Source organism: Prinia subflava, chromosome 3 (genome assembly GCF_021018805.1).
Source record: "Prinia subflava isolate CZ2003 ecotype Zambia chromosome 3, Cam_Psub_1.2, whole genome shotgun sequence".
Taxonomy (NCBI): Eukaryota; Metazoa; Chordata; class Aves; order Passeriformes; family Cisticolidae; genus Prinia; species Prinia subflava.
The window spans coordinates 9773084-9783569 of record NC_086249.1 but is presented as its reverse complement, the minus strand read 5'-3'; the positions used below and the strand labels follow the sequence as shown (position 1 = coordinate 9783569).

At 47.0% G+C, this 10486-nt stretch overlaps 1 protein-coding gene across 1 annotated transcript; it reads right to left on the bottom strand.

The window, feature by feature from the left end:
* Positions 1-1140: 1140 nt before the first annotated feature.
* Positions 1141-10157, bottom strand: HSPA13 (heat shock protein family A (Hsp70) member 13). The gene is made up of 5 exons (XM_063393922.1): positions 10030-10157; positions 8054-8394; positions 6195-6408; positions 5454-5621; positions 1141-4533 (listed from the first exon to the last, which is right to left on the bottom strand). Exons 1-5 carry the CDS (start codon positions 10052-10054, stop codon positions 3863-3865), a joined length of 1419 nt encoding a protein of 472 aa, XP_063249992.1. The 5' UTR covers positions 10055-10157; the 3' UTR covers positions 1141-3862.
* Between the last annotated feature and the right edge of the window lie 329 nt (positions 10158-10486).

The following is a 10486-nucleotide window of genomic DNA, read 5'->3' as shown; positions in this document are numbered from 1 at the left end:
CTCCTCGAATCTCCTCTCCTCGAATCTCCTCTCCTCGAATCTCCTCTCCTCTCCTCTCCTCGAATCTCCTCTCCTCGAATCTCCTCTCCTCGAATCTCCTCTCCTCTCCTCTCCTCTCCTCTCCTCTCCTCTCCTCTCCTCTCCTCTCCTCTCCTCTCCTCTCCTCTCCTCTCCTCTCCTCTCCTCTCCTCTCCTCTCCTCTCCTCGAATCTCCTCTCCTCGAATCTCCTCTCCTCGAATCTCCTCTCCTCTCCTCGAATCTCCTCTCCTCTCCTCTCCTCTCCTCTCCTCTCCTCTCCTCTCCTCTCCTCTCCTCTCCTCTCCTCTCCTCTCCTCTCCTCTCCTCTCCTCTCCTCTCCTCTCCTCTCCTCTCCTCTCCTCTCCTCTCCTCTCCTCTCCTCTCCTCTCCTCTCCTCTCCTCTCCTCTCCCCTCACACTCCTCATGTTGGAGGCTCACTCTAGGAAACCAAGGTGGGCCACTTGGCTGAGTTCAGAACTGACTCAACCCGCCAAACACCAGGGCACCAGCCAGCACCAAGCCCTGTGGTAGCTCTGCAGCTCGGCACACACCTCGCCCCCCTGACCCTCCTCCTCCAAACAGCAACTCCCTGAGCTCCCTCGGTATTTGAGGATTGGGTTCCAGTCTTGCCCTGTGGCACCAAGCACAGGAAGAGTGGGACAGGCAGGGGGCCAGAGCAGACGTGAAGAATGAAGTTCATAAGGGCCAGGACTCCGTCATTCCTTTTCCCAGGAAGGAGCATGGAGCAGAACCTGCTTATGCTCTGCTCCCACTTCATTCCCCACTGCACTCAACAATCACCACCCTGTAATCACATGCACCACCCTCGCAGGAGCTGCTTCCCTCAGCCCTGCTTGTTGCTCTTGCTCTGCACTTTCCTGGCAGTATCAAAGGAGAAACTGGAAAGAAGTTGAGCAGAAGTTCTCCCTTTCCCTCACAGGAAGAAAAACGTTTCTGCATTTTGAAACATTTATGAAACATTGTAATTGTTCAGGCTCTGCAGACTTTATAACAGGACAACACAGATGTAGAAACTCTCTCACAGCTAACACAACCTCATCTTCGAGGCTTCAAAGGAATTTGAAGACAGAGAATTTCCTTGAGAAAGTGAAAGACAGATCCAAGGGGTAAAAATTGCTTTTATTTAAAAAATCTAAACTGTTATTTATAAAATGCATTTCATCATCTGTATTGGGAAACAATTAGGGAACACACAATTGTTGAGGCCTCTTGCTGCTTTCAGAATTTCAACTCGCTGAACAAGTCCTAGCTAGAGAAATTTGTTACACACTACGACCACAGAAAATTGTAAGGATTACAGAAAGATTTTAACCTTCAGATATCAATTTTTTTATAGAGAGACTTTTGGTAAGCAGCCCATGTGCATACCTGGAAATATCCACTTAGTGCAGTGGACTCATCTTTATAATTCCATTGTTTGTGCCAAAACACAGTATTAAAAGATACAAAATAAATAATTCAGAAAATTTAATAAATAAGGATGCATTGTGATAGCCAGTGTACAGTAACTTCTCTACTAAAAAATCCAACCTGTGTAGAAATCTGAATAAATACCCTTTTGTGACTTTAGTTTTTGTAAGTAAACAACCTGCCCTTCCCTTCCAGTTCCCAGATTAACACTGAAGGAGATTTAACTCCCCCAGGGCGAAAGAGGATGTGAAAGAAAGAAGTATTTCGTTTATTTGCTTTGAGAGTTTTGACAGCTCCTGCCTAATTTGTCCCAAAACTGCAAAAGCTTTTAATCATTTAACTTCACTGTGATGTGGTTCTGTTTCTATATAGGTCTGCTTGTTTTACACAGCGCATGAAAGAAATGAAGAGCAAAGTCCCACTGTAACTCCAGTGGATTTTGAGATGAACTTACAGCAGGGCAGAAGGAAAGGCCACAATGACTCTGAAGCTGTTGGTACAGATGTTGTTGAACTCACACGTTTGTATCTGCAAAGCAAAGGCCCCCAACAGCAGCTGAGAACTGTGCTGCATACTGGCTTTCATCCACGGGGTCACTGAACAGGCACTTCTCTCACTGCAGGAGTCTTACTGGAAGTTCCATACAGACTTAGTTGGGGTCACTTTCAAAGAGGCACAAAGGAAAAAGAATCCTCCTCCAATAAAAAAATCACTTTGGTTTTCAACTCAGGAAAATTAAACAGATGTCAGCAGTACTTTGGGAATCCTCTGTCATGTTAAACAATGCTGATGGAATGGCTGTGTGCAACTATGATTCAATTTAAGAGGTTTTTAATTGGATTACTTCAGAGATGCATTTAGACAATAGCTATGCAAACAGCTGAATCAGCACAACTGATTTATGGCAGTGCCATAAATCAGGCCTACTGCCAGGAGAGTAATAAGACTGTTTTAATATAGTCATAGGTTAAAACAATAAATCTAAGCCCCACACTTTTATCTTAGCAACATTAATACAAAATTATTCTGGAGAAGACAAGAAAAATCCTTAAAACCACCTGTTACTAGAGTTTACCTGATGAAAACTGGTTGATGGATGTTGAAATCAGTCTTAGCTGAATGACATGGTTTTTTTTGTAGGAAGTTCCAAGCAGATAATAGAATTCATCTGGTGTTTGATTATTGCTTAATCCCTCCATAGAGAGAACTGTCACCAATTTGGTTTTTTTTCAGATCAGTAACTTTGTTCTTCTCACACATTTTCAAGATACCTGGATAGCAATCTATCTGCTAAAAGAGAGTCCTAAGAAGGGCCACCTCGAACTCCAAGTTACACAACACTGCTTCTTTCCCAACAGGACAGCTACAACCTCTGTTCAGTTTAGAGCGGGGATATGACAAAATTTAAACCACATAAGAGCCAACAAGCACAAAGCAGTTGGGTCAATTTTCATTTACGAGGACTACAGGGACTACATTTCATCCAGGCCATCCCTGCTGTCCCACACCTTCTCCCCAAGGCCAGGATGGTTGGGGTACTTCAGGGAGAAGATGTCACACACTTGTAAATACAGAACAATGAAATTCGTGTTGGTCAAGTTCAAAAGAAGACAGGCAGGTGTGGCTTCAAGATACATAAAATCACTGTGGTTTTAAAATAAGGCAGGGGCAGGTATGAGTATTTGGCAATACACCCTGGTTCTCTGTGGAGAACATCAGTGGTAAAACAACAGCACCTGTGTTTAACCATCACAGCCAGGTCAGGAGTGAAGCCCTTGGAGACCAAGAAACTGCATTAGCAAGAGCTACATCTTCAATAATGTTTCCTAATCATGGGACTATTTGCCACAGAGCCTCAGCAATACCATAATGCTGTTATGAACAGCAGAAGAATCAAGTGAATGCCTCAGTCTCATTTAAGCTGCAAGATGCCTTTAGGAGAAGTGCTTAAATGCTCAAGGGGCTCAATCTAATAAATAAGTGTAAGCTGAACACTGCCAGTTCTGTGCATTAACGCGGCTTCACAGTCCTTCCAAGTAAATACATTGGACCCAGGAATACCCCAGTACCACATTACCTCAAACCTTTGGTCACACTCCCTTTATATTTTAAATATACACCCCTCCAGGATTTGCTAATAAAATTTAGCAAGAAAATGTGGGTGTGTCATCACTGGCATTTTCATACAATACCCCATCTTCAAGTAAACACAGCACACTTCAGAACTTGTTTGTACCTTTAAAGTAACATTAAGCTTTAGCACAGGTAGGTGTGCAGTAACACCTGTGTGGTGGGTGAACTGTTGAAACAGGTGAAAATTGGATAGAATGCAGCTAAGATTAGGTTCCATTGACAGTCACATAAGTATGGACCCCTCTGGAGAGCTGGAATGCAATTGAGAAGAGTTTCTTTTCAGTTAAAATTAGTCTTCCGTAAATGCTTGTTAGGGATTTCTATGGCACTGACTTGGAGAGGCCAGGACCCAGCAAGAATTCCTGCTTGGATGGCTACGCCTGTCACAACTGCCAGGTCGGGATCTACGGAGGTGTTGGGTTCCTTTCCAAAGAAGTCCCGAATAACTTGACGGATTTTGGGAATCCGTGTGGAGCCTCCGACTAACACGATTTCATCCACTTCTTCTTTGTGCAGGTGCCCCTCCTTCAACACTTGTTCAATGGGCACAAGAATCTTCTCAAAAAGGTCCTCATTTAATGTGTCAAACAGCTTCCGAGAGATTTCTGTTTCAAACACAACTTTCACAAAGTTGTCCTCTACTTTGGAAGCGTCTCCAAGGTTTTGCAGGCCTTTTGTGTTTTGTGAGGCCTCGCCTCTTAGCGCACTGTTTGTTTTCAGCTGGCTTTTTGCAAGTTCTCTTGTAAGCTTGTTTGCTGGCAGAGTCAACAGCACGCTCAGTGTGGCTGCCTCGTGGACAGTCAGGTTTAATTTAACAGCTTCCACGGCCTGTCTGAGGCGGTGAATCTCCTCCTTCTGTGTTGGCAGAGAACCGTACGTTTGACGGAGCTGATCGTACAAATACGCCATCAACCTCTGATTGAAATCCTGTCCTCCAAGTTTGTTGTTACCTGAAAGGTCAGAATAGAAGGCATCACACAGAGCACCTTCAAAGCCCCAGAAAGCAGCACACTGCTTCTCTTTCACTGGGAGATGGTGCTCAAGGGCTAGAACAACCACAAAAGGACCACAAGCACATAAGCTCACAGAGCTGTGACAATAGACAAAATTGCTGTCCACTGCACACATGATGGATAATAATTTCCACTGCTTTGTTTTGACTGGAAACAGTAACTCACTTAGTGGACCTCTAACTAAATCAGAGTGAAGCTGCTGAATCTTTCTTGCTGTTCCACTCTAACTGGACTGAGCAGCAGCAGCTCACATCAGAACTTGCTTACTGAAGGCAACACAGGCAGCTGGCACTGCACCTCAGAGCTGTGTGCATGCAGGCCAGCTGAACGGCTGCCTTTTCACTACAGCCTGATCAAACACTGCTGCCAGAGCTCTGTGCCCAGGCATGAATCATTCAGACACCAATCACAAAAATTCCGGGTTAACAGCACTCCCAAACACTGCTCAACTGAACTGGCACCAAACACAAGGTAAGGATGCACCAACACTGGTCAGTGATCTGCCAATATTCTCAGTTTGGGCAAAGATGACAGAAAGATTTTGAACAACCCCAGCCCCCCTGAAGTCCAGCCAAAGTAACTGTAACATGCACCAGAACTTTATTATGGGGCACAAAAGTTAACAGACAGGGATAAAATGAACTCACAACTTACCCCTCTGGGTCAGCCAAAACCTATGACACTGTGGTCTTAATTGTTGAAACCAGCCACAAACCTAATTTTGCATGCAAATCAGCTGAGAATGCATTGGGAAAACACTCTGTGACATGGTTGCTATGTTTTAAAAAGTCCCTCCAAGGGTGACTTCAGGTGCACCGTGCCTCCCACTCCTTTAGGAACAAAAGCATTTTTCTCACCTGCCATGGCTCGTGTGATGAACATTCCTCCCATCTTGTTCAACAGAGACACATCCAAAGTTCCTCCACCCAAATCCACCACCAGAACATTAAACACATCAGCTTTGTGGAGCCCATAAGCCATAGCAGCAGCTGTGGGCTCATTGATTACTCGCAAAACGGTGAGGCCTATGAAGAGCAGAGACAAGCAACACTCAGGTACACCTCCGAAAATTGCAGCTCTTACATCAGAATGACATTTGCCATTACTTGTTGGGGTATTTTTAACCACACTCACCTTAAGTGTCAGATCTAAAGGAAGTCGTTTCCTAAGCAGTAATATCCAATGAACTCATTTCCATACTTAATCCTAAAATAGTACTGCTTCAGCATCAGGGCAAAATCATGAACCATAATGTGCCCAAACACACTACTTCCAGAGAAACCTTGCTAAGGAGAGTCATTTCAGGCATTCTATTTCTGTTTAAATGATTGTCTAAGGGTGCTCTATATAGTCTCCCTATTTGGAGATTATATAAAAGACTATTTTCCCTGAAGTAAAACTTACTTTCAGCCACCTTTGTCTGCATTAGCCAGCCCCACCTGTCGGTACTCAGAAGTTCTCATCTGTTCCTCACAATAAATCCATTCTAAGCTTCTCTGTCACTGATTCACTGCTTCTCTATCCTCCACAAAGACCTCACCGTTAGTGAAACAGACCTCAAGGTCTCCAAGAAAAACTCTGGAGTAGAGAGACATCACCTGCAAGGTTAGCTGCCTTAATGGTAGCATTCCTCTGCCTTTCATCAAACTCTGCTGGCACGGAGATGACTGCCTGGGAAATGGACATGCCAAGGTTGGCTTCTGCCATTTCCTTCAGTTTCAGCAGCAGCCTAGAGCCAATGTGCTCCGGAGTGATGTGGAAGGTTTCATTGGTCGTCACAGAAAATTCAGCTAATCCTTTGTTGTTGACAACCTAGAAAGACAAAGCAACACAACCCACAGGTGAGAAATCTTCCTGTGCTTTCCCACCCTGTTCCCACCAAATGTTTTATTTGCATGTAGTGTCTTTATTCTGGAAAAGTTTAAATGTGCTTTTGCCATTTCTGCATCACTTTTATTCCTTGTTTAGGAGGATTATGCAAAACATGCCACTTAAGGGGTCACAGTATATCCAAGCAAATGACACTCATTGTGCCCCAGTAGAACACATTAAAAAAGTTAAGACCTAGAAACTCTGCAATCAACTTCCAACACCACATTCAGAGACAGAAGGGATGTTTTTTGAGCCATTAGGTTACCTTTCAGGTTTCTGAAAGGAAACAAACAGCTTAGTACTGAAACAGCTTCTCTTAACAATATTAAAAAATTAAAAAGAATTCAAAAACCACTTGCAGTACACAATTTTTTTTGAACCAATTCTGCACCATGCTCATATAATGCAGCTTATTTTTTTGAAAGCAACTTTCAAGTTTTGCTGCTGGTCAAGTAAGTAGTAAAGTGCTGAAGGAAAAAACACACTGGGACAGAGAAGATGTGGCTTTAAAACTTTTCTGGGTTTTTGTTTTTGGGGTTTTTTTGGGGGAGAGGTCTGTTGATTTTTGTTTGTTTGTGTTTTTACTTTACAGTTTCAAGAAGAAGTAAAGTTTCAGCAAAGCACAGTTAGCATTTCAAGTTTCAATTTATTCTTTCAGAGAAGGGACTGGAAGGTTACCCAGAAACACATTTCTGAGTAGGAAAACACAGGGTCCTCTGGAAAATCATTATCAGCTCTCATGCAGAGGTACACAACCTTCACAACCATTTCCTTCCTCTCTCTGGATATCTCTTATGGTTTTCATGCACATCAGATTGAGCCAAATGTCTGACAAAATGATCAACCACATTTCAGGTGTCTTAGAATCGAGCTGGAGGGATAGCTATAAGGTATAGCTCATCTCCTTCCAATCCTCTGCCAGTGGCAGAGACACCTTCCACTAGACCAGGTTCATTTTTTGCTCAGAGCCCCATCCAACCTGTCCTTGAACACTTCCGGAGATGGAGCGTCCGAAACTTCTCTGGGAAACCTGTGCCACGGCCCCACCACCCTCCAGAAAAAGAACATGTTTCCTCATCTCTAATCTAAACCTCTCTCCATCAGTTTGAAGCCATTCCCTCTTGTCAAACATCTCTCTCCATCTTTCTTGTAAGCTCCCTTCAGGTGTTGGAAGGCCATGATTAGTTCACCCCAAAGCCTTCTCCAATCCCAAGCCAATCCCAGTTCTCCCAGCCTTTCCTCCCAGCAGAGCTGCTCCATCCCTCTGATCCCCTTGGTGCCTCCTCTGGCCTGGCTCCAGCAGGTCCCTGTCCTTGCTGTGCTGGCCCCCAGAGCTGGATGCAGCCCTGCAGGTGGGGTCTCAGCAGAGGGGCAGAGGGGCAGAATCCCCTCCTGCCCTGCTGCCCACGGGGCTTTGGCTGAGTCCAGCACACGGGGGGTTCTGGGCTCCCAGCGCACACGGCCGGGGCAGCTCCAGCCTCTCACCCACAGCACCCCAAGGCTCCTCTGGATCTGCTCATGCCCAGCCTGTCTTTGCATCCTGCCCCTTAGCACCACGAGGGAACTGGAGGTGGTGGCTGCTCACCTTAAAGGGATACCTGCTGCTTTCGCTCTGCAGTTCCTCCAAAGTGAAGACTTTCCCAATGAACCTCTTGGCATCGTAGATGGTGTTCTGCGGGTTGGCGTCGGCCAGCTCCAGGCCCTCGTAGCCCACATGCACGCCCGTGTCGGTGAAGGAGACCACGCTGGGGATGCTGCTGTGCCCCTGCTCGTCCGCAATGACCTTCACGTCCCCGCTGCCAGGCAGGAAGACGCCCACGGAGCAGTAGGTGGTGCCCAGGTCGATGCCGATCACGCGGGGCGTGGGCATGGGCAGGTACTGCTGCGCCAGGTAGCCGGCTAAGAGCAGGGCCAGCACGGCAGAGCCTGTTGAAGCATTAACCATAAGTGGGGGATTAATACATTTTTTACTTTAAAGTTAAAGAAGTGCCACTTTCTTTGCATATAGAAGAAGCTTTTAAGAAGTGAACTCCTGGGAATTACTTTTGGGTTATATGTCTTATTACTTTATATGTTATATTACTTTTGGGTTATACTTTTGGAGTTGGGAACAGCACTTTAGGGGATCCGCTCTGCAAACCCACGAGTCCACGCCAGTGACACGGTGTGACACACTGCACCTCCTGCAGCTTCATTTCACACTCCAGAGCCTGTTTAGCTGCCTAATTAGCTTTTAATTTCCTTCTCGACAGAGAGTGGCAACAAGTCAAGAATTTTAGGCATTAAATATTCAACTTATTAAGGAAAAAAGCCCAAGAGACGGCCAAGCCAAAAATATCACCACACTGCAATAATTCTATTTCTCTCTAATGTTACAGCAATAACACAGGCTAATTATATTTCTGGAGGAGTTGCCTATGAATGACCCTAAAAGGACATCGAGTTAAAGGGGCTGCCAAAAATCACAGTGAAACAACAAACTCACAATTCTACCACCTCCAGCTTCACCAGAAGTCTAAAAACAAGGAGACAGAAACCCATACTAACTCATTGTTTCAGCATCCTCCCACACATCTGAATCTTTTCTGTACCTTGATGCCCAAGGGAAGACCAGTTTATGTGCAGAAGAGTTCACTGTTTGATTTCTTTTAATTTTACTTATCATCAACAGACACAGGAAACCCAAAAGTCTAGCATCAAGCAATGCCTCAGATGATTACCAAAAAAAAACCACCAACAAACAAAATCCCATCAAGAAACGTAAATAAGTTAAATTTCAAGGAGTGGGTGACCTCTTTTTTTCCCAGCAGGGAAGGGTGGTCATAGTAGTGCTTCAAACAGACTGGCTGGAAAGCCCTGCCTTGCTCTGAGCTGCAAATCTTCCCAGACATTTCTGAGCAATGAGCCACTGAGCACTTTGGCTTTCTCAGAATCCCACAGTGGGTCAGGCTGGAAGGGACCACAGTGGGTTACCTGGTCCCACCTCCCTGCTCCAGCAGGGCCATCCCAGAGCACAGGGCACAGGATTGCATCCAGATGGCTCTGGGCTCTCTGCAGTGAGGGAGACTGCACAGCCTCTCTGGGTGATCTGTTCCAGTGTTTGGTCCCTGCACAGTGAAGAAGTTCTTCCTCATGTTCAGCTGGAGCTTCCTGTGCCTCAATTCCTGCCCGTTCCCTCTTGTCCCACTGCCGGGCAGCACCGAGCAGAGCCTGGTCCCTGCTCTGCCCCTCCCTGCAGGCACTGGCAGACACTGATGAGGGCCCCTCTCAGCTGTCTCTTCTCGAGGCTGAACAGCCCCAGCTCCCCCAGCCTTTGCTTCTAAAAGGTCCACTGCCCTCATCATCTTTGCTGCCCTCCGCCGGACCCGCTCCAGGAGTTCCACGTCTCTCCTGTACAGAGGAGCCCAGAAATGGACACAGCGGAACACACCGAGCACGGCAAGCTCGTGCCACCCTGGAGAGCCAACCCGGAGCGACACCTGGCCAGAAAGACGCGAGAGCGGAAGCAAAACCTCCCAAAACTCCCCACAACCCCCCTGTCCAGCCGCGCCACAGCCTCACCCAACACAGCCATCTGCCCCGCCATGTCCGCCCGTGCCTCCGGCTGCTGACTGCTATTTCCGGGCCGCGCGGGGCACGCCGGGAACGGTAGTACGCGTATGCCTCTCGCCCCGCTCACGTCAGCTGCTGTGGGGCGAGAAAACTACAACTCCCAGTGCGCATCGCGGTGCGGCCGGTTCCGCCGGGTACCAGCCAATGGACGGGGAGGCGCGTTACCCGTTAGCCGGGGAGGCGGGGCGCGCCCTCCCAGGGGCGCATGCGCGGCCCTGGGCGGGGTGGTCGCTATGGCTGCTGGGAGCGGTAGTTCCGCGCCCCAGCGCCATGGTGCTGTATGGCCTCCCGCCGGCGTGAGGCGTCAGAGACCGCGGCTGTGGCAGTGCCGGAGCAGGACATTCCTTCATCCCGCTCGGTTCTCAGCTAGAAAGTACCGAGTTCCCTTCTCTGCAAGGGTTTCGAG